General features: G+C 40.3%; 1 protein-coding gene across 1 annotated transcript; it reads left to right on the plus strand.

The window, feature by feature from the left end:
* Positions 1–1,502: 1,502 nt before the first annotated feature.
* Positions 1,503–14,342, plus strand: LYPD8 (LY6/PLAUR domain containing 8). Its single transcript, XM_025920234.2, has 6 exons — positions 1,503–1,608; positions 3,804–3,913; positions 4,299–4,418; positions 7,904–8,071; positions 9,852–9,989; positions 13,267–14,342. The coding sequence occupies exons 2-6, from the start codon at positions 3,859–3,861 to the stop codon at positions 13,554–13,556; spliced, it is 771 nt and encodes a 256-aa protein (XP_025776019.2). The 5' UTR covers positions 1,503–1,608; positions 3,804–3,858; the 3' UTR covers positions 13,557–14,342.
* Positions 14,343–24,703: the final 10,361 nt, after the last annotated feature.

Here is a 24,703-nt window from a genome sequence, read left to right on the forward strand (position 1 = left end):
CTTCACCTTTGCTTTTGCTTTTCTCTGTCTTTTCATCAGAGCAGTCACCACATTCTAATCTACTCTGTAATTTGCTTGTTTATCACTTTATTTATGTTTTCTGTTTCACATTCATGACTACACTCAAGGAGGGCAGTCTCTGTCTCTTTGCTCAGATACCTCCCAAATGCTTGGAGCAGACCTGATGCATAGTGCAAAAAAAAAAAAAAATGTTTGTTGAATGAAAACATGAGCTTGGGAAAAGGAGGGAAAGCTGAGTGACAGAGTAGGTCAAATGGATAAGTAGTATTTTCAGGATGCCTGGGTGCTCAGTCAGTTAAGCATCTGACTCTTGATTTTGGTTCAGGTCATGTTTTCATGGTTTGTGAGATGGAGCCCCCCATCTCAAGTTGGAGCCCTGGGTCAGGGCTTGGGATCCTCTGTCTCTCTCTCTTTCTGCTCCTCCCTGGCTCACGCTCTCTCTTTCTCTCAAAATACGTACATACATACATACATACATACATACATACATACATACTTTTTTTTAAAAAACAAAGAGATATTTTCAAGAACGGGGAACTCCAAGTTTAACTGAAAGCTGGGGATGTTGGTGTGATGTGGTGTGTGTGTGTGTGTGTGTGTGTGTGTGTGTGTGTGTGTATGTGTGTGTGTATGGATATTTGTGTGTGTGTGTGTGTCTGTGGTTTATGATGTGTGTGAATATATGTCTGAGTTTGTGTGTATGTCAGTGTGTGCATGAATGTGCATGCATATGTGTCTTGAGGTGGCAGGGACAGCAGAAAGAAGAAAAGAGCAGGTAACTCCAGTTTATTCTCAATGCCAGGAGCATCGATGGCACAACATGAGGCTGCTGGGAGGTGCTGACCCAGGTTCTTATCAATAGTGGCTTCCCTGATGGTGAGGCTGGATGAATTCGAGTGTTGGTGTTGGCAGCAGAAATGCTTGTGGGCCCCTCACACAGGCATGTAGGACATGCTGCAAGCAAGGGCTTCGTGACCCCTCTACCCTGTGAGGCTGCACAGTGGGTTTGCCCTCATCTTGGCTAAAGGACTCTGAGACTTATTGAGGCCCCATGGGGCCTGACTCCCCTTTCCTAAGCTGCATGGACTCTATATGGCCTGATTCTGAGTTCTGACTCTGCCTGAGCTGTGTGATCTTGGGCAAGTCTCTTATGTTTCTCTCCTGTGCCTTCATTTCCTTATCTGTAAATGGGCTAATCAAGGTGACTGCTTTATCAAGCTGGTATAATGTGAGGCTTGTGACTTATTAACAGATACTGTAATCCATTCTGTGGGCCACAGCCAACATAAGACCATGCCTGAGACACATCTTACTTCTTGCATGCTTTGCCAAAGGCAGGCCTTAACCAAAGTTGCACTCAAATTCTGGAGGCCTCAGATAGTTGACCAACTGCACAGCTGCCAAAGGATTAAGCTCCCTGTGGCCCTGTGGCTGGGCAGAGTCCAGCCTGACCCAGAAGCCCCTCCCTGCAGGCAGCTGTGGTTTCTGATTGTGTAGTCACCTGCTATATAAGACCCTTCACACACCTGCTCTAATCCTCTGCTGGGATCCACCTTCTGTGGGCAGTCTCCGGGACAGACTCTGAAGGTGAGGGGCTGAAGCCAAGCTGTGGGGGTGGGGGGAGGGTGTCCCACCTTGAGAGGAGCTGAAACCAAGGGAAGGGCATTGTGGGGGCGGTTGTAGTCCAGGGCATTCTCATAGCTCTGGCTTCTTTAGCAACACTCAGGAAAGGGAAGGCTGGTGAGGAGAGATGTGTGCATTGTGGGGTTTGCTCATGGTATGTGCTTTGTCCTTTTCATACCTGCTCTGAACTCTGCTTGCCTATGTATAAAATGAAAGCAATTGTGGTAGAACCCTCTCAGGCTATTGAAAATATCCAGTTATAGAATGAGTGGAAGGAAGTACTTTGCAAAGGGTGTTTTTAGATGCTGCGTGTTCACATTTTCCATATGAGGCTCCCTTTCCCAACCTCCACCTCACTGGCTTCAGAGGTGTCAAGCAGGACCCAAGTTCTCACCACTCCAGACTCTGACTCTCTGCCATGTGTCCCTGGACTGGATCCTGATCTCTCTGGGCTTCCTTTATTTCCCTATGAAAATGAGGCTAATAATCATGTTTATGCCACAAGGAGAAGCAATTCATGTACCAGGCATGGCTGCTATGGCCTCTTTACACTCATCTCTTTACCTCCCTTTCCATCCTCTTCCACACTCACAAGGCTTGAGAAGACCCTTCCCAGGAGGCTCACCCCCATGAGCCTCTCTCCCTACTGGGGTTCCTGAAGCCTGGAGGGGTCATCGGGCATGGGCACATGCAGGGTGCAATGAAAAGAACATCTGCCACAAGCTTCAAATTAGACATACTTAATTTTTCTCCTTTTTTTTTTTTTTTTATATTTTGTGGCCATTAGATAATATATGGGCCCATCTGCCTCCCCTGATTGAACTAGTTTCTCTTCATTTTCACCAACCCCTAATAAGTCAACTAAGAGATCATAGTTGAAGTGGTGTGTGTGGTGTGTACATGTATGTAGTGTGGAAAGGTGAGAGGTGAGAGGTGGGCTGCAGCTCCCAGGTGAAAGTCAGTTCTCCCTATCATGGTGCAACTCAGCTTTGGAGCTTAAAGGATGCAGAATGAAGTCCCAATTTTGGCCTAACAAGCTGGGTGAATTTGGGCAGCATTCATTATCTCTGTCTATAAGTTTGCCACCTGCTGAGCAGAGCAATAAGCAACACTGTGAGCTGGGACTTTCTGTGATGAAGGAAATGTTCCAAAGTTGTGCTGGCCAATAAGTGGTCACTAGCCAGGTGACTGAGAAACAGAATGTTGTTTTTTTTTTCAACATTTCAATGAATCTAAATTCAAATAGCCACATGCAGCTTGTGGCTACTGTTTATAGGGTAAATGAGCTAACAATCAGGAAGGACTCCGGGCAGAGCCAGATACTTCCCCTCCTTGCTCCTTTGATACATGGGCAAGATGAAATTCTGGGAGCTCTGATTCAGGATCCTAATGAATACAGAGAAACAGTAGCTATCAGATGATTGGTGGATACAGAAAGACTGGTGTGCTGGAGCCTCTGGTTCAGTCCTGTAGGCTGATTGTGTTCAGGCCTGGGGCTCTGGTACTCACATGAGTTTGAGGCAGTGTGGGTGGTGGTTAGGGGCCTTAGCTAACCCCAGCTCTATCACCTCCCAAGAATGTGACCTTGACTTTGAGTGATTTATTTAACCTCTCTGGGACTTGATTTTCCCTACGAAATGAGGGCAATGTTAATAATAGTACCTGTCTGCTAGGGTGGAGGCATTACATGAATTAAAGAACACAGAATGCTCAGAATAAAGTTCTCAATAGGTGTCTGCCCACTGGGGTGGTGATGACAACGGTAAGCCCCTCAATTATGTGTATGAGGCCAGATATTAGCTAGAGGATTACATTATGCTCTGGGACAGGAAAGCCCAGCTTTCTTCTTGGATCCCATTCCCAGTGGGGCTGGCAATCTTCTGCTTGCCCATATTGTACCTGAAGTGGCTCCGTAGGAAATGCACAGGCTGCGTTTTGTATCTGTGTGTAGATGTTTCTGCAGGCATCCAGAATTGGGGAAATCCCAGACTGATGCACATAAAAGGACAGCATAGAAACTGCATCACAAATCTGTGCTCACAGCTAAGAATGCTGACTCTTTCTTTCACAAGGATGGGCTGTGTGCTGGGCTTATCAAAGTATGATTACAATTAGGGGATGTTCCAAGACCCCAGACTGCCTTATTTGTGTCTCTTCAGGCTTAGAGCTGTACAGCCACAGTCCTTGTCCTTGTGAGACACCAGATCCAGCACCATGAAAGGCATCCTCCTTACCTGTATCATCGCGGCACTTGTGGTAACAGCTGTAGGTGAGGGAAAACAATGACACCCTTTGGGAATAAAGACCTCTTTTCACACCTCATCAAGGTCTTCTGTTCTTGGTGCTCTGGGGTTCTCTCATGTGGTCTCTCATGTCAAAGTCTGGTCAGTGGATAATGGGAGACCTCTCTGTGCACACTGGTGTCAGTGGAGCTGGAGTTCTGTGCTGTGGTTATTCCCAGTGGGAAATGGTGGACAGTGGAGAGAAACTAATGGGGGTGGCTATATCTCACAGCCTCAAGTTTGGGGGATGCCAGAGGGAAGGGATACCTCCCAGCTATTCCTTTAGCTTGAGATGGATGTGGTGTTTTGTCCATAGTACACTCTATAAGTGTCTCCTGAATGTTGACAATGTTGGACATCTTGTCTCCCCAGAATCCCTGAGTTGTGTGCAGTGTAATTCATTGACAAACTCCTGTGTCAACAGCAGCATCACTGAGTGTCCCTCAAGTGCCAATGTCAGCTGTACCAGTTTCTTGGCCAACTCTTCTCTAGGTGAGTCTGGGATGCTATAACCCCCATTTCTGGGATTTGCATGGGGCAGGAGCTGGAGAGGGTGGCCAGGAAAGAAAGGAAGGCTGAGAAAGGCCCAGCTGTGCAAAGAGAGAGGTGGGCTCATGAATATGCCTTCCAGAAGAAGCAAAATTCAGAAGTCAGATGAAAATGCAGGAGCAAACAGACAAGCCCTTGTGGCTTTTTGGAATGGCTGCCCTTGGCTGAAATCTCATTCTGTACCTGAATTAGTGGATGTGAGAAGCAAGGGAACCTCTTAGTAAACTGCAAAGCAGGAACTTTGCTCTGGGTGCTTGCATTCTTCCATTTTTCCTCCCCAATTTTCTCTGTTTCAGTGCTCATTCCTGTTCCAGATCCAACATACTTTCACTCATACTCCCTCCCAGGGTGTTTTCCTGGCATGATTGTTACCTCTCTCTCAGAGCACTTAGATTTATTTTTAACTTTTTATTATGGGCATTTTCAAATATGCACAAAAGCAAGAAGAAGAATATAATGCATTGCCATGTAACCACTATCCTGTGTCAATAATTATCAACATTTTGCCTTTTTTTGTAATAATATTTTATTTATTTTTTGAAATTTCTTTTTTCTTTTGTTTTAAAATTTACTTATTTTTTTTTTTGAGAAAGAGTGAGACAGAGAGAAAGTGGGGGAGGGGCAGAAAGAGATGGGGGCAGGGACAGAATCCCAAGCAAACTCCGAGCTGCCAGAGCAGAGTCTGATGTGGGGCTTGAACTAATGAACCATAAGATCATGACCTAAGCCACAATTGGATGCTTAACCAACTGGGCCACCCAGGTGCCCAAGCAATGGTTTTTTTTTTTTAATTTTTTTTTAATGTTTATTTATTTTTGAGACAGAGAGAGACAGAGCATGAACGGGGGAGGGGCAGAGAGAGAGGGAGACACAGAATCGGAAGCAGGCTCCAGGCTCTGAGCCATCAGCCCAGAGCCTGACGCGGGGCTCGAACTCACGGACCGCGAGATCGTGACCTGGCTGAAGTCGGACGCTTAACCGACTGAGCCACCCAGGTGCCCCGCAATGGTATTTTAAAGCAAACTTAGATATCATGTAATTTCACCTAAAAATACTTCACTATTCATCTCTGATAAGGACCTTTTTTTTCTCTTTATGTAACTACCATACCTTTATATGCCTAAGAAAATTAGCTGGAATTCTTTAATTTTCTTTTTTTTTTTATTTTTTTTTTTTATTTATATATGAAATTTATTGTCAAATTGGTTTCCATACAACACCCAGTGCTCATCCCAAAAGGTGCCCTCCTCAGTACCCATCACCCACCCTCTCCTCCCTCCCACCCCCCATCGACCCTTAGTTTGTTCTCAGTTCTCAACAGTCTCTTATGCTTTGGCTCTCTCCCACTCTAACCTCTTTTTTTTTTTTTTTTTTGTTCCCCTCCCCCATGGGTTTTTCTTAAGTTTCTCAGGATCCACATAAGAGTGAAACCATATGGTATCTGTCTTTCTCTGTATGGCTTATTTCACTTAGCATCACACTCTCCAGTTCCATCCACGTTGCTACAAAAGGCCATATTTCATTTTTTCTCATTGCCACGTAGTACTCCATTGTGTATATAAACCACAATTTCTTTATCCATTCATCAGTTGATGGACATTTAGGCTCTTTCCATAATTTGGCTATTGTTGAGAGTGCTGCTATGAACATTGGGGTACAAGTGCCCCTATGCATCAGTACTCCTGTGTCCCTTGGATAAATTCCTAGCAGTGCTATTGCTGGGTCATAGGGTAGGTCTATTTTTAATTTTCTGAGGAACCTCCACACTGCTTTCCAGAGCGGCTGCACCAATTTGCATTCCCACCAACAGTGCAAGAGGGTTCCCGTTTCTCCACATCCTCTCCAGCATCTATAGTCTCCTAATTTGTTCATTTTGGCCACTCTGACTGGCGTGAGGTGATACCTGAGTGTGGTTTTGATTTGTATTTCCCTGATAAGGAGCGACGCTGAACATCTTTTCATGTGCCTGTTGGCCATCCGGATGTCTTCTTTAGAGAAGTGTCTATTCATGTTTTCTGCCCATTTCTTCACTGGGTTATTTGCTTTTCGGGTGTGGAGTTTGGTGAGCTCTTTATAGATTTTGGATACTAGCCCTTTGTCCGATATGTCATTTGCAAATATCTTTTCCCATTCCGTTGGTTGCCTTTTAGTTTTGTTGGTTGTTTCCTTTGCCGTGCAGAAGCTTTTTATCTTCATAAGGTCCCAGTAATTCACTTTTGCTTTTAATTCCCTTGCCTTTGGGGATGTGTCGAGTAAGAGATTGCTACGGCTGAGGTCAGAGAGGTCTTTTCCTGCTTTCTCCTCTAAGGTTTTGATGGTTTCCTGTCTCACATTCAGGTCCTTTATCCATTTTGAGTTTATTTTTGTGAATGGTGTGAGAAAGTGGTCTAGTTTCAACCTTCTGCATGTTGCTGTCCAGTTCTCCCAGCACCATTTGTTAAAGAGACTGTCTTTTTTCCATTGGATGTTCTTTCCTGCTTTGTCAAAGATGAGTTGGCCATACGTTTGTGGGTCTAGTTCTGGGGTTTCTATTCTATTCCATTGGTCTATGTGTCTGTTTTTGTGCCAGGAATTCTTTAATTTTCTGTAGTAGCCAGGACATCTTAAAAATGTCTCAATTGTTTCAGATGTTGTGTTATAGTTAATGTATTAGAATTTATATATAAACAAAATCCTCACACTGTATTTTGCTGTCAGATCTAATATGTCCAATTTGTTTTATAACAGGAATCAATCATCATTTTGTTGTTGTTCAATCCCACTGATTTGTTGGAGAAACTGGACCATTTGTCCTATATTTGTCTCATATTCTGGCTTTGGTTAATTGCTTCTTTGTGGTGTCATTTCTTTCTTCCCCTATTTCTGGTATTTTCCTATAAATTGGATCCATGCTGATCAGTAGAACTTTCTTCAATAATGGAAAAGTTTACATCAATGCTGTCTTATATAGTAGCCTCATGTAGTTATTGGCCATTTGAAATGTGGTTATATGACTGAAGAGCTGAATTTTAAATAGCCACATATAGCTACTAACTACCATATCAGATAGCTCTGATCTAAAAGCTTGACTGTATTCAGGTTTAACATCAGATTGCACTTAGGACCATCAGATCTGCTTGGCTATTTTTCAAGATGCTGAGACTGATAAGTGCACTCTGGAATATTGGCCCGAACTACCATTTTCAAGCTCCTCATCAGTCTTTGTCCTGAAGTTTAGACTGCACCTCTGCTAGTCTCCTGCTAAAGGAAGGAACTACCTCATGGGGAAATTTTTTTCTTTTTGCAGGAAACTCTCCCAAGTGTCTCTGAAATCACATTGAACTGAGGATATGTTTCTACTGTTTCCTGAAGCAGTCACTATTCAGGGTCTCTGCCCTCTCTGAAGCTTCAGCACCCAGGGATGATATTCTGTGTTTGTCTTTGTGCAGCGGCAGCCATTGCATTATATCAGGATAAGGCCTGCTCTGCAGAGAACTGCAGGGAAGGAAGAGACATGGTTGAAGCTTTCACTGTCCACGTGTCTGGTGAAGAACGTTTTCACTTTACAAGCCAGTGTTGCCAAGGGAAGGAGTGTAATGACACCAGTGATGCTCTAGGTGGGTGCTGGCAATGTGCCATCCTCCCTCTGACTACCTGGCCCTGTCCCTTCCTTTGCCACCTGTGGTTCTCACTCTCTGGGGTACATCTCAGGTCCAAGAGCTTCAGTACATATCTAAGTAATATAAATAGCTGACTTACAACAATTACAACAATTACAGGAAAATGGGAAAACCACCACTACTCTCATGCTTTCCTCTTTTCCAAGTACAGACAGAAGTCACAGCACTCCAAGTTGGATGGAATTAGATGCTTATTAGTAGTTCTAAAATGTGGTTTCAGGCCCTATTTTAAGACTGTAGGTATTAAAAATTATGACGAACTCCAGAGAACTTTGATTTATGTGATCCATATGATCAGTATTTACTGTATTAGAAATTTTAAAAATTAAAAAAATGTCCAAAAGAAATTTTAAAAATTTTTATTGAGCTTACTAAAAAATAATAAACCCACATGTGAACATTAATAACATTTTTAAATAGAAAAAAGCTATCTTCCAAAACAAAACATAATGTTTAGTAAGAAAAGTGGCATTGTTACATATTTTCTCAAACATCTTTGGTTTCTGGCTTAATAGAAGACAACTGGGTTCTCAGATTTGCTTGTGCACTTATTTAATCTGTTGCAATCTCTCATGTCATGTAACCTTTCAAAAACTCCACTGTACATTCATGAGAGAAATAGAGTGAAAGAGGCAACGAACATCTTAGTATTATCATGAAAATGGTTTTGACCTTGTGGACTCCCTGAAAGATTCTTGGGTGATTCCCAGTAGTTCTTGGACCATAATTTGACAACTGTTGGTCCATACAAAGCTCTTTCTCTTTTTAGTGTTTATTTATTTTTGAGAGAGAAAGAGCAGGAGAGGAACAGATGGAGAAGGAGAGAGAATCTTGAGCAGGCTCCTTGCTGTCAGTGCAGAGCCCGATGTGGGGCTTGAACTCATGAACCATGAGATCCTAACCTGAACTGAAATCAAGAGTAGGATACTTAACTGACTGAGCCACCCAGATGCCCCTCCTACCAAAGCTCTCTTTTCAAGGAGAAGAAAACATAGCCACAAAGGCAAGGTTAATTGGTCATAGTTCTAGCATAGATCATTAATAGCAGAACTGGGTCTCAGTATGATTTTGGTAAGTAATGGCATGTATTCATTTATTCAGAGAAATGTTTATTTATTTAAAGGTTTATTTATTTTGGGGAGAGAGGAACAGAGAGAGAGAGAGAAAGGCAGAGAGAGAGATATATATATTTAGAGAGAGCGAGGGAGACAGAGCACGAGTTGGGGAGGGGCAGAGAGAGAGACACACACACAGAATCTGAAGAAGCCTCCAGACTCTGAGCTGTCAGCACAGTGCCCAACACAGGACTCAAACTCACTGTGAGATCATGACCTGAGCCGAAATTGGATGCTTAACTGACTGAGCCACCCAGGTACCCCTATTCAGAGAAAGATTTAGTAACATCTATACACTTATTGGCGTGTTCAGCATAGCTGGCTAATGTTGACATCGGTTGGTTTTCTTCTCAGCCCAATACAACCACTGACCATAGTTCTTAAAGACTGAATGGTTTGTAAGGGCAAGTGTGTGGGGTTGTGTGCTATAACTGTTTTGGGGGGATATGTAACTCTTCGGCTGGGATGATTAGTGTCTTCATGCAATTGCCCATTCTCAAGTTCTCTCTGGCCAGCATATTTGCTTGCTTGTCTCCTTCAGTACAAGGCAGTGTCATGTTCTGTGTTTTAACACTGTTCTAAATTACTCTTATTCTTCCCAGCTCCTCTACAGGAAGATGTGTCCAACAACACAGAGTGTCTTGCATGTTATGGATCTAATGAAACTTCCTGTAGTGTGAAATCCAGGAAATGTTATAAAGAAGAACGGTGTGTTAGTCTAGTTGCAGAATTTAAGACTGGTACGTCTTGGGGTTTTAATTTCCTTTTATGAGACTTGAGTTGAAAACATATCAAGTGTTGGGTAATAAGTTCTAGGTTAACAAAAGAAGGCTGGGGGAGGTTAGTAGGATAAAAAGACAAGGTCAGAATGTCTTTGAGATAGTGAGGCTGTTAATGTAGCCTTGAGCTGGTTGCTATTTCTGCCACCTTAGTCCAGAACCATTCCTTCTGGGCTGTCCACCTCTTGAACCTTGTTCTACTGTGGCTTATAATCAAGCCAGGCCTGTTTAAGTGGATCATGTCATTCCTGGCATTTATTTCTTTACTAGGTTGAGTTGTTCTGTGGGGGTGTGTGTTTGCTTTTATTTCCTTTTAATACTTAACACTTTTCTCTCTACTTGTCACTGAGAAGTGTCGGCTTATGACAACATGGATCACCTGACTGAAAGAGTTAGATTGGGTTTAAGAGCCAACAATTTGCTTTTTTTTCTATAGAATTAATTTGATATTAACCATTATGAAATACAAGTTAACTATTTATTTATTTATTTATTTATTTATTTATTTAGAGAGGAAGAGAGAGAGTAAGAGAGGGTCAGAGAGAGAGGGAGAGAGAGAATTCCAAGAAGGTTCTCTGCTGTCAGCACAAAGTCTGATGTGGGGCTTGAATTCATAAACCATGAGATCATGACCTGAGCTGAAACCAAGAGTCTGACTCTAAACTGATTGAGCCACCCAGGAGCCCCACAACTTAACCATTATAAAATACAAAGCTAATAGTATACCCAAGTATTTAAGGAATAATACATTTATTAGTTAGGTTATGTTTATTACTGTTAAAAAGCAACCTCTAAATCCTCTGGCTCAATGTAACAGATGTTTATTTTTTTCTCATATGGCAGTTGATTGCAGAGTTTTGGGGCCTGTGTTTCTTCCATCTCGAGGCTCTGGTTCCCACCTACCCAGGACTTGGCAGCTGCCTGCTATATTCTTTGAATCTCACCAATAGGTGGGGAAAAGAGAAGAAGTGGAGGAAGGCAGGAAAGTCTTTTTTTTTTTTTAATGTTTATGTTTGAGAGAGAGAGAGAAAGGAAGAGAGAGGGAGACAGGGGATCCAAAGTGGGCCCCCCACTGACAGCAGAGAGCTCCATGGGGGGCTCAAACTCATGAACCTACTGAGCCACCCAGGCACCCAGGCAGGCAGGTTTTTTTAGGCAAGGCCTGGAGGTGCATGAGTCACTTTCTCACATTCTGTTGGCCAGAACCCAAACTGCATTGGAGGGTGGAAATGCATTCTAATGGTGTCTAGTGGTGGCCCAGCAGGAAAGGAAGAGACATGAAGCTAAAATTAGAACAGCCAGTGAGTCTCCGTCACAATACGGCTCAGAATAAAAATAGTTTAAGAACACCAACACTCAAGTACAATTTAATTTCAACTTTTGTTAATGGCAATTATAGTATTGGAAATCCATGTTTACATGTAATTGCAGATTCTTCAGTTGGGTCAAACATCACACGTATCTTGAAACTATTTTTTACTTTTTTAAAGATTTTTTAGAAGAGTTTTAGGTTTACAGAAAAATTGAGAAAAAGGTAAAGAGATTTCCACATACCCCATATGTGTTCCCACACATACATAGACTCCCCCTGCTATCAACATTCCACACCAAAATCGAACATTTGTTGTAATCTATGAACCTACATTGACACATCATTATTACCCAGAGTCCAAGGTTTACATTAGGATTCACTGTTTGTGTTGCATATTCCATAGGTTTTGACAAATGTATAATGACATGTATCTACTATTATAGCATCACACACAGTAGTTTCACTGCCCTAAAAATCCTCTATTAATCTCTTACCCCTGGAAACCTCAGATCTTTGTACTCTCCCCATAATTTTGCTTTTATCAGAATATCATATATTTGGAATCATATAGTATGTAGCCTTTTCACATTGACTTCTCTCATTTAGTGATATAAGGATTTTCAAAAAAAATTTAAAAATCCCTAGGATTTAAACACAGTTCTGATGTTTAATTCTAAACTATGTCTAAAGATAACAACAACATCAGAAAGAATTTCTCTTTCCACTCAGCTTGTTCCCAGGTATCTTTTGGTGCCAAGGATAGATTTTTTTTTTTTAATCCATAGTATTTGACTTAATCTGAAGGCCAGACAGATCAAAGTGGCCATACATGTAGGGGTGTTTTTTTGTTTATTTATTTTTGCCCACTTCCCCCCCCCAATACTGTAGACATGTGCCAAGCAACACATTTTTGTAGCTCACTCTAATTCAATCTCCAGCACTGCTATTTTCTATAGAAAAGTAAGTCATTGTTTTCTTCAAAGGGATTTGGAGAGTTTTCCTTCCTTCTCAAAGCAAGTTTGTAGCCCTTCTTCAGAAAAGTAGCTAGTCCCTTCCGGGTTTTTCCTCCCCTGTGAACTGTCTGTTCCCCAGAGCTGTTTAAGTTGTAGCCATTAGAGCAATACTGGCACATACTATGAGCTCAATAATGGTAGTTGCAATCACAACAACATCTTCTTTGCAAATTCCCTTGGCCTTTTCCTAGGACTTGCACCTTTAACAGGGTTAAATACAATATAATTCAGATTTAGAATTAAGATCACCTCTAGTTTTCTTAGAGAAAATTCAGGCAGAGAGAACTCTAAAGAAAAGTGGGGATGGAAAGCAGAACCTGGAGGCGGGGAGTCTGGGAGAAGACCTTCCTGGACTGAGAGCAGAGGGGATGAGCCCATCCCTGGATTTTGTCACCTGTCAGCTCCTCAAGTAAACACTGGAGATTTGAGTCCCAGGCTCATTTCTGTGAGCTCAGGCTTGCATCCACCTTCTGGAGCTTCAGTTTCTTCTGGAGTTAGGTGGGGGTCTGTGTTCTGACCTATGTGGCCCCTCTGCTATTACCATTTGGTGTTATTTTGTTTTTTTAATGTTCATTTATTTTGAAAGAGAGAGAGAGAGAGAGCAGAGGCAGAGAGAGGGAGAGGCAGAGAGAAAGGGAGAAAGAGGATCTGAAGCAGGCTCTGTGCTGTTGGTGGAGAGCCTGATGCAGGACTGGAACTCACAAACTATGAGACCATGACCTTACCCAACATCAAGAGTCAGACACTTAACTGACTGAGCCACCCAGGTGCCCCTCCATTTGGTGTTCTTGATCCTAGGTCTTTCCTCTAAGCTCTTGTTTTAGATTTAAAACAGGTTTCAGGTTGCTGAGAGGCCTGTGGAAGAAGCACAAAAAGGGAGGTGAAGTCCTTACTGTCTCCATTGCATTCACAGAGTCTAAGACGCTTGTGCTGAAAGGCTGTTCCAACATCAGTAACTCTACCTGTCAGTTCCTATCTTCTGAGAACCGGACAATTGGAGGAGTCATCTTCCGAAAGTTTGAGTGTGTAGACAGTGCCAACACCTCCTCAACCGCCATTCCCAATGCAACCTTGACCACCCCTCCTGTTGGCAGCTCCTCAACACCCATCTCCAATGAGCCCACCACCCCAGATATGGGGTCCAAAGTCTCTTTCACCCCTGCAGCCTTTGCCAGCCTCCTTCTGCTGAGGCTGCTACTCTGAGATTCAACTGCCGCCCTCAAATGCCTCACCCTTCCCCTGTTAACTGCTCAGTAAATAGCAGTCACAGCCTTCCATGCAAAGCCCTGTGACAGCCACATTTTTCTCCATTATTAAAGCACTGGTTCACTGGCTGGCCAAATCTGTCCTGATGTGCTCTGGGATGGGCTTCCTTTCAGCTGCTGCCCAGCACCACAACCCAGTTTCTTGCATTTGAAACCTGTGCACCTTAGTGTGTGGGCTCCCAGGACCTCCCTAATCTGCTCATCTTGCTTCTGAGAAACAGACCCTTTCACCTTATTGGCATTTTCTGCCTAAAGCCCTGCTTCTGGGGACTGACATGCCACCATCCCCACCTGCACACAGTCATGCCTGTAATGCCCTGTGTTAACCCTAGGACTGATATCTGGCTCTTCAGTTATGGTCCTTGATCTGGTCACAGGCCCACAGTGACATTGTTCACAGGGCCCAAAGAGGGGTGCAGAGGAGATGCTGAAGCATGGCAGACTCCCCTGCCTAACCTCACAGGCAGAGACATAATGCTGTTGGTGCTCCAGGTGACCAGATGTTTCATAGCCTTCACAGAATGGAATGTAGCTACGGAGCCCCAGTCCCTCTTCTCGAGAACCTACAATGAAAGACAGAGTTTTTGACTCCATATCAGATACCCAAGAAACAAGAAAGGTATTCAATCCAATAGACACAGAAGTCCAAGTTTAATAAATAAGGTGGGCCTTGAAACGGACTTGGAAGAATGGAGTTTTCTGTAATAAAAATTTTTTGAAGGTATATAAACCAATGTGGGTCTTGATTGTCCAGGCTTGATGACAATGTATCAAGAGCAAAGCTACCATATGGCAGTAGCTCATCACCACATTCTTATTCGTGTATTTATTTATTTTTTTTATTTTGAGATAACTTTAGTCTTACCAAAAAGTTGTAAAACAACACAGATAATTCTAGCACTCCCTTCTTCCACCTTCCTCTTATGTTTACATCTTACATAACATACTATAATTACTGAAATTAGGAAGTTAGCATTAACACAATATTGCTAAGTAATAGACCTTTGCATTTCACCAATTTTCACTAATGTCCTTTTTTCTGGCCCAGGATCCAATTCTTTGCATTCAATTGCTATGTCTCCTCAGGCTCCTACACACTGTGACAGTTCTGGAGTTTTTCCTTTACTGGAAAGTTATTTTTCATAATGTCCTTCAATTTAAACTTGTCTGAAGTTTTCTCATCATAAGATTGAAGTTACACATTTTTGGCAAGAATGCCACAGAAATATTGTGTCTTTCTCAGTTCATCTTATTGGGAGGTATATGTAACACACATGTAACACACATGTGTTGGTTGAGATAGTATCTGCCAGATTTCTTACCTTTGCCATTAATAATAGGCTAAGTTGTGCTGCTATAACAAATAGGTCTTAGTCAAAAATATATTTAATACAAAGGAATTTAATAACCACAGTTTGTTTCTCAGTTACTTAAACTTGTACAGATGTTTCTGACTAGGCAGACATCCTGGGAAGCTATCCTCTGAGAGTGAGGAAGAACCCAGGATACTTTTACCCCATGGTTCCCCCATGGAACTTCTTGGGCTCTCAGTTAAGTGTTCTGCATCTATCTGGCTGACAAGTTAAGAAAGAGAGAGAGAGAGCTTAGCGAGCCACACAGTATGCTCCAGGGGCCAGACCTGGCAGTTGCATCCAACACTTATGCTCATAATATTGGCCAGAAGTAAATAACATGTCATGAGAGGAAGTAGTTTATCCACAGGCACCTCAAAGTCTCTGTCTCAGAGGCAGTATGACTCAAAGATAAAGGACATGGTCTATAGAACCAGAGTATGGCTTCAGATTTCAGCCCTAGAACACTGAGCAACAGATCTCACCTCAGTTTCCTACCTGAACTGCAGGGATAGTAATAATGCCTGTCACATTGGTTTGTGAGAGCTGCCAACATAGTTCATCTTGGCAATGAGTAAATATTAGACATTAATAATTTTTTTAACATTTATTCATCTTTTGAGAGAGAGAGAAAGAGCGTGAATGGGGAGGGGCAGAGAGAGAGAGGGAGACACAGAATCCGAAGCAGGCTCCAGGCTCTGACTGATAACATAGATCCTGATGTGGGGCTCAAACTCATGGACCATGAGATCATGACCTGAACCAAAGTCGGATGTTTAACCAACTGAGCCACCCAGGTGCCCCTATTAGACATTAATAAGTGACTCTAGTTTGAAAGTGGCTCTTCCACATGCTCTAGGGAGAGAGGGGACAATCAGAAATGGTGATGTAGAAGGCACATACCTGGCCCACTTCCCTCAAAGCATGCTGACCTCACTACCTCCATGTCTCAGGATTCCCTCTCTCATCTCACCCCCTCCCCACACACTTCATGGCTGCTGACACCATGGCCCCATGGACTGTAAGAAGGCTCATCTGCATCCCCCTATGGCTGTCTAATCCAGGCAGCCAAGGGCACCACCAGAGCTGATCTGCTCTTAGAACCTCCTGGAATTTCCCATGCTCAGCATTGATGTGAGGAAGCAGTGGTATTTTTGGTGAACTATAAAGTGTCACACAGGAATGGAAACCAGGATGCTGAGAATTGGGGAGGTGGCTGGAGGGTGAGAGGGCCAGATCGCAGGAGGTCTCTGCATGTTGCAAAGACTCTGGCATTAGACCAAGACTGCGTGGAGCCATAGCATGAGCACATGAATAGGAGTGGGGTTAGGTTTCCATTCTGGGAGGCTCTCCCAGACCTCAGGGTCATGTGGAAAGACAGCAAAAAAACAGGACAGGGAGGGAGTTTAAATGGAGAAGTAGTGGAGACCTGCCCAGGCAGATGCTCTGCTATCCTGCTTTAATTGAGAGTAATTAATACCCTAGAAATGCACTTCTGTTTGCACTGATGGTTCCTGACTCCTCACCCAGAGTAGGGAAGAGAGCTGAGCACAACTCCTGCTCAATGTCTACCTTATTTTTCCTGGTTGTCCATGCTTAACTCCAGACCCCTCTCGTCTGGGCTAGGTCTTGGACTTACCACTGGGATAAAGCCCTTTGCTGCCAATTCTTCCTTAGTCCTAGCCTAGGCTCCAGGATAAGTCCTTATGGCTGAGGAGCTCCACAGAATTCTACACTTACACTGTACAGCTGGACTGATCACAAATGGCTTCCTTTTCTTTCCATTGTACTTTTTAGTTTGTAAAGCTTTTTAGCTCAGGCTATTTTATTTAGAATCAGCTTTATTCAGGTATCATTTACATATGATAAAATGCATGTGTGCAGACTGATGAGTTTTGATAAACATGCCCACTATTCCAGTAAAAATACAAGTGTTACCCCCACCCCCTGAGTTCTGCCAGTATCCCTGTAGTCCATTCGACTCCAGCCCCATGCATCCACTTGTAACTCCACTGTCCCCTCCAGGAAGCGACAGGGCAGATCCTTTGCTCACATTCCATCAAATTGAGCAGTTATTAACTACCTGGACACAAAGCAATGGCTTGGGGTGGGGTGGTCAGCTATTCCCAGCAACAACTCACCCCATGGAAGGGGAAAGTCAGGGGACCATTTCCACCCGACCCTTCCACCTACTCAGTGTCTCAGCTGGGAAGACAGCAGGAAGGTTTGGAGTTTTCTTTGTGGGCTGGATATTGCGTCTCTCGGTTGAATTATGATCTGAACCAAAACTCCAAATACTTCTTGATCTAAAATATTACCTGAACTAAAGCTAAAACCACTAATCACTGTAAATCTCATCAATTCCATTTTTAACTGGATGAGTGAATATACCCCAAGAGGATGTGAGAGTGATAATGGTCTTGAGACGTTCTGCAAGGGTCTTAAGTATCCAGGTGTGACTGTAGATCTGAGCACCATAGGAAGTTTGAGGGAAAGGATGTCTTGGGGGTGGGAGGTGGGGTGGTGGACAGTGGGCTCAGGGATGGTTGCTCTTAGGCTACAGAGACCAGCTATTTGGGTCAATTCCAAAGATTCTGGTGTCCTCCAAAGTGCTGCCACTAGCTAAGTTGCTAAAAGATATAAGGCTTCAAGTACAGTGTTTCAGGAAGAAACACTCTTCATGGAAGAAGAGTGACCAGTTAGAAGAATTTTGCTGAAGAAAATTGTAACCCATTCCCAAGTGATGTTTTAATTTGCATTTCTCTAATTATGGAGTATGAATATTTTTTCACATGTTTAAAGGCTACAAGGATTTTATATACATCTTACATATTTTGTCTGTTAATGTCTTTTCCTTATTTTTCCATTGAATTTCAGTTCTTGGTCCTTCATTTTTTTTCATTTTGATTTAATAGGTGCAGAAACAAACACTGTAATCATATCAGTAGTGTGTCTTGCAACTTTAAATTTACAAAAGTATAACATATTTTACTTCATTCAATCTTTATAAAATGGTTATGATATAAATTAATAAAATTATATTATAATATAATTGAGCATTAAATAAACAACTGATGAAATAATACACAATTGGATACTAAGTTCCACAGCCTAAGCAGGTACTAAACATTAAATATTAATAATAAGCATTTAATATTATCATATTGAACATTTCTAATAATCTTTTAACAAAAAGGAGGCTTTAGGAAATGTAGAGTAATTGCCTTTTTAAAAAATGAGTAGAGTAAATGTGTTTTTCTAACCAATTTAAAATGAAAATCTTATAGTTTTTTTTTTTTTTCCAGAACTCATTGTCCTACATGGATATATGAATAATATCCCACATGTAAGAGCTTTACTTTTGTTTTTTGTATTTTTTAAAGTAGATTTCATGCTCAGCGTGGGCTGGAACTCATGACCCTGAGATTGAGAGTCAGATGTTCTACTGATTGGGCCAACTAGGCTTCTCTTAAGAGCTTTACATTAATAAAACTTAAAAAGTTAACCATTTTAGCTAGTGGCATTGAGTACATAAACAGTGTTGTGCAACCATCACTGATAACTAGTTCTAGAATACCTTCATCATTCTCAAAAGAAATCCCATACCCAGTAAGCAGTCATTGCCCTTCCTCTCTTCCCCTAGCCCTTGGCAAACACCAATCTACTTTCTACTTTCTGTCTCTATAGATTTGTTTATTCTGAATATTTTATATCAGTGAAGTCATTTAACATGTAGCCTTTTATATCTGATTTCACTCATTTGGTATTAATATTTTCAAGGTTCGCCTATGTTGTATCATATATCTGTATTTCATTGTTTTTAATGGTTGAAGAATATTTTAATGTACAGGTATACCACATTTTGTCTATCCACTCATCTGTTGATAGGAATTTGGGTTTTTCCTACCTTTTGAATATTGTGCCAATGCTACTGTGCACATTTATGTACAGATTTTTGTTTGAACCCTTGTTTTCAATCCTTTTAGGTATATACACCTAAAAGTGGAATTTCTGGGTCATATGGTAATTCAGTTATTGAGGACTTTCCAAATTTTTTCCCACAACAATTGCACTATTTTACATTCCTACCAGCAATATATAAGATTTCAAGAAAACATTGTTATTTATTTATTTTTATTATGGCCACATTAATGGGTGTGGAGTGATATGTCATTGTTGTTGATTTGCATTTACCTAAAGATTAATGATACTTGGAGATTTTTGTCACCATTTAGTATCTTCTTTGGAGAAATTTCTATTCAAGTCCTTTGCTCATTTTTAAAGTGCTTTCCCCCTTTTTGTTGTTGCATTGTAAAAGTTCTTTATATATTCTGAATATTAGACTATCATCAGATGTGTGATTTCCAAATAGTTTCTCCCATTCTGTGATTTGTATTTTTAGTTTCTTGGAAGAGTCCTTTGATGTGCAGAAAGTTTTAATTTTGATGAAGTACAATTCTTCAACTCTTTGTTTTATTGCTTATGCTTTTGATGTCATATTTAAGAAACCATTGGCAAATCCACAGCTATGAAGATTTACTTCTAAGTTTTCTTCTAAGAGTTTTATAGTTTAACTATCATATTTAGGTTTTTGATCCATTTGGAGTTAATTTTTGTGTATGTGTGAGGTAGGGGTCCAACTTTATTCTTTTGTATATGGATATAATGTGATCCCAGCACCATTTGTTGAAAAGACTATTCTTTCTCCATTGAATGGTCTTGTTAAAAATCAAGTGAATAAAGATATATGAACATATTTCTGGATTCTCAATTCTAATACATTGATCCATATGTCTGTTGTATGCCAGTACCACGTTGTTTTAATTTGTAGTAAGTTCTGTAATAAGTGTCGGTAAGTAGTAGCTTTGCAGTAAGTTTTGGGTAGTGAGTGAGTCCTCCATATTTGTTTTTCCTTTCCTTTCTTTTTTTTTTTTTTAAAGATTATTTGGCTATTCTGGTTCTCTTGCAATCCCAGAAGAATTTTAGGGTTGGATTTTCCATTTCTACAAAAATAGGCTGTGGTGGCACACTGAATCTGTAGATCACTTTGAGGTTCTTGCTATCTTAACCATGTTGTGTTCTAATTCATAAATCTGAGATATCTTTTCATTTATTTAGGCCTTCTTTAACTTTTTTTCCAGCAATGTACAAGTCTTGTGCTACTTGCCTAAGTTTATTACCAAGTTTAAAGATAGTTTTGATATAATTGTAAATGGAATTTCTCTCTTAATTTCTTTTTGGGATTGCTCATTGTTAGCGCAAAGAAATACTGCTGATTTTTGTGTGTGGATCTTGCATCTTGAAGTTTTGCTGAATTCATTTATCAGCTCTATTTTTGTGTGTGTGGATTTTTAAGAATTTTCTACCTGTGGATAAAACTCTACCTATGAATAAAGAATTTTACTTTTTCCTTTCCAATTTAGATAATTAAAAAAAAAATTCTGTGTTCCTCAATTTTAAGAGTTCTTTATATTATGAGGCCTATGTCTGTGGCATATGTTGCAAATATTTTCTCCCTATTTTTCAGTTACTTTTGGTTTTGTGTATGTTTTCTTTTTAAAATTAGTATTAATTAATATAAAATTGTTTGAAAGTCTTGAGTTCAAAAGTTTGACTTTCATTCTTTTCTGAATACATTTGGAAGGGCAGGTACTCTGACATGTTATCATTTTGGTCTATAATCTATAATAATCTATAATCTGTGTTTAAGTGATTTACTTAAATTCACATACCAATTTCAGTTTCCTAGTTTGAGATTTGTAAAAGAAAGTAGAATGGAAATGATTCACATAATTCTTAAGAGGAAGCTGTGAAAACTATAATTTATTTTGTCAGAGAAGAAAAAACAGAATACCTGTATTTTTTCTTTTAAAATGACATTATTTTTCAGAACTTACCTTTATGCTTATAACATTTTACTTCTTTATCCATTCTTAGGCATCTAATTATTTTTCTTGTCTAATTTCATGGACTCATACTTCTATTCCAGTATGATATATAATAGATCTACCTGGATACTATTTTAAGTGTTGTCAGACTTAGGACTTTCCGTCTTTCTAGTAGTTGTTTCAGAGGAATCTTAGGCCTCATTGTCAGCTACTCTTTTCTCTCTTCCCTGGATTTTTTTTTTTTTTTTTTTGCCATAAATAATTGTGGGAAGATAGGGTTAAGTGGGGTGGGGTAGTAGTAAGAGATTTTGTCCTGAGATTTGGTGATTTTTCCATTTTGGTTTACAATTCTTTTGAAGTTTTTTTTAATTATTAAATACAATTTATTGTCAAATTGGTTTTGACATTCTCCAACTTCAAGTTATGCTGAAGGGATTGTTTTCTGTGGACTTTTCTGTGGAAAAAAAACAAAGATGAAAAGAAGAGGGAAAGAAAGGTATAGGATCACATATGTAGATTTAAGGAACTCAGCAAATCCTTAAAGCATAACATTCATATTATAGGTACTCCCATAAAATGGAGAGAAAGGGGAAAAAGTTTATTCGAGCAAATTATAGCAAGAAACTTCCCCAATCTGAGGAAGAAAACAGGTATCAAAATCCAAAAAGCACAGAGAGCTCCCATTAAATTAGAAAAAAAGTTAGCCATCACCTAGACATATCATAGTCAAATTCACAAAAATACATGGACAAGGAAAGAATTATGAAAGCAGTAAGGGGGAAGAAAAGTCCTTAACCTACAAGGGAAGATAGATTAGGTTCACAAAAGTTCTGTTCACAGACACTTGGCACATCAGAAGGGAATGGCAGGATATATTCAGCATGCTGAATGGGAAAAAAAAAATGCAGCCAAGAATACTTTATCCAGCAAAGCAGTATTTCAAAATGGAAGGTAATATAGAGTTTCCCAAAAAACAAAAAATAATGGAGTTTGTTATTACTAAACTAGTCCTGCAAAAAATATCCATCTTTGAGTGGGGGAAAAGAGCAACAAAGACTAGAAAGGAATACAAAACCTCACCAGACACACCAGTTTTACAGGTAACACAATGACACTAAATTCATATCTCTCAATAATCACTCTGAATGTAAATGCACTAATTCACTAATCAAAAGACACAGGGTGTCAGAATAGATTATAAAAAAAAAGACCCATCTATATGCTGCCTACAAGAGAGTCATTTTAGACCTAGAGATACCTGCAAATTGAAAGTGAGGGGAGGCAGAACCACCTATCATGCAAATGGATGTGAAAAGAAAGCCAGAGTAGCTATACTTATATCAGAAAAACTAGAGTGTATTTTTTAAATGTCTCTTTATTTATTTTGAGAGAGAGAGAGAGAGAATCATGAGTGGGGAAGGGGCGAGAGAGGGAGAGATAGAATACCAAGCAGGCAGCACAGATCCCAGTATGGGGCTTGAACTCACAAACTGTAAGATCATGACCTGAACTGAAATCAAGAGTCAGATGCTTAAGTGATTGAGTCACCCAAACATCCCCCACTTTTTTAAAGACAAACTACATTAAAAAAAATTTTTTTTTTCAAACGTTTTTTATTTATTTTTGGGACAGAGAGAGACAGAGCATGAACCGGGGAGGGGCAGAGAGAGAGGGAGACACAGAATCGGAAACAGGCTCCAGGCTCTGAGCCATCAGCCCAGAGCCCGACGCGGGGCTCGAACTCACGGACCGCGAGATCGTGACCTGGCTGAAGTCGGACGCTTAACCGACTGCGCCACCCAGGCGCCCCAAAGACAAACTACATTTTAAACCAAAGACTGTAACAAGAGATGAAGAAGGGCATTATATCATAATTAAGGGATCAAGAGCATCATCAAGAGCATCTAACAATTGTAAATATTTATGCCCCCAACTCAGTAGAACCCAAAGATATAAGTAATTAATAACACACTTAAAGAAAGAGGGGAGGCTGGGTGGCTCAGTGGGTTCAGCATCCAACTTTGGCTGAAGTCATAAGCTCATGGTTCATGAGTTTGAGCCCTGTGTTGAGCTCTGTGCTGACAGCTCAGAGCCTGGAGCCTGCTTTGGATTCTGTGTCTCCCTCTCTCTGTTCCTCCTCTGCTCAATCTCTCTCTCTCTCAAAAATAAAAAAAAAGATTAAAAAAATTGAAACTAATTGGTAATAATACAATAACTGTAGGAGACTTAAATACCCCACTAACAACAGTGGACAGATCAGAAAATCCAAGCAGAAAATCAAGAATGAGACGATGGCTTTGAAAGACACATTGGACCAGGTGAACTTAACAGATATATTCAGAACATTTCATCCTAAAGCAGAAGAAGACACATTCTTTTCAAGGAAAAGGGGATATTCTCCAGAATAGATCACATACTAGGGTCATCAATCAGCCCTCAAGAGATACAAAAAGATCGAGATCATAGCATGCATATTTTCAGATAACAAGACTATGAAACTTGAAGTCAACCACAAGAAAATATTTAGAAAGATCACAAAAACCTGGCGATTAAAGAACATCCTACTGAAGAATGAATGGGTTAAACTGGAAGTTAAACAAGCAATAAAATATACATTGAAGCAAACGAAAATGAAAACGTAACATCCAAAATCTTTGGCCTGCAGCAAAAGCAGTCCTAAGAAGGAAGTATATTGCCATACAGTCTCAATTCAAGAAACAAGAAAAATCTCAGATATACAACCTAACCTTACACTTTAAGGAGACAGAAAAGGAAGAGCAAATAAAGCCTAAAGCCAGCAGCAAAAGGGAAATAATAAAAATTAGAGCAAAAACAAAAACAAAAACAAAAACCAACCAACCAAACAAACAAAAAACGGTAGAACAGAACAACGAAACTAAGAGTTGGTTCTTCAAAAGAATTAATACAATTAATAAACATCTAGCCAGCTTATCAAAAAGAAAAGATGCAAATAAATAAAATTGTGAATGAAAAGGGAGAGATCACAACCAACGTCACAGAAATATAAACTATTATAAGAGAATATTTTGAAAAATTATATGCCAACAAACTGGGCAATCTGGAAGAAATGGACAAATTCCTAGAAATTCACAAACTACCAAAACTGAAACAAGAAGAAATAGGAAATTTGAGCAAAAGAAACTAGCAAAGAAACTGAATCGGTAATCAAAAATCTCCCAACAAACAAAAGTCCAAGGCCAGATAGCTTCCCAGGGGGAATTCTACCAGAAATTTAAAGAAGAGTTAGTACCTATTCTTCTCAAATTGTTCCAGAAAAAGAAATTGAAGGAAAATTTCTGAACTCATTCTACGAAGTCAGCATTACCTTGATTCAAACAGCAGATGAAGACCCCACTAAAAAGGAAAATTACAGACCAATATCCCTGATGACATGGATGCAAAAATACTCAAGTTACTAGAAAATTGAATTAAAGAGTACATTAAAAGAATTATTCAGCACAATGAAGTGGTATTTATTCCTGGGCTGAAGGGTTAGTTCAATATTCACAAGTCAATCAATGTGATACATGACATTAATAAAGGATAAGAACCATATAATCTTGTCAATAGATGCAGAAAAAAAAAACATTTGACAAAATACAGCATCCATTATTTTTGAAAACCCTCAACAAAGTAGGAATAGATGGAACATACATCAACATCATAAGGGCCATATACAAAAAACCCACAATTAATATCATCCTCAATGGGGAAAAACTTAGAGTCTTTTCTCTCTAGTCAGGAACAAGACTAGGATGCTTGCTCTCACCATTATTATTCAGCATAGTCCTGGAAGTCTCAGGTCAGCAATAAGACAACACAAA

The sequence above is a fragment of the Puma concolor genome, chromosome A1 (genome assembly GCF_028749965.1).
Source record: "Puma concolor isolate L17-30 chromosome A1, mPumCon1.1.hap2, whole genome shotgun sequence".
Taxonomy (NCBI): domain Eukaryota; kingdom Metazoa; phylum Chordata; class Mammalia; order Carnivora; family Felidae; genus Puma; species Puma concolor.

Bases quoted from the DNA above. Each gene is read 5' to 3' on its own strand.
- LYPD8 (XM_025920234.2), top strand. From the start codon at position 3,859: ATGAAAGGCATCCTCCTTACCTGTATCATCGCGGCACTTGTGGTAACA. The intron at 4,419-7,903 runs GTGAGTCTGGGA...GTCTTTGTGCAG, and splicing joins CTTGGCCAACTCTTCTCTAG to CGGCAGCCATTGCATTATAT. The intron at 9,990-13,266 runs GTACGTCTTGGG...TTGCATTCACAG, and splicing joins AGTTGCAGAATTTAAGACTG to AGTCTAAGACGCTTGTGCTG.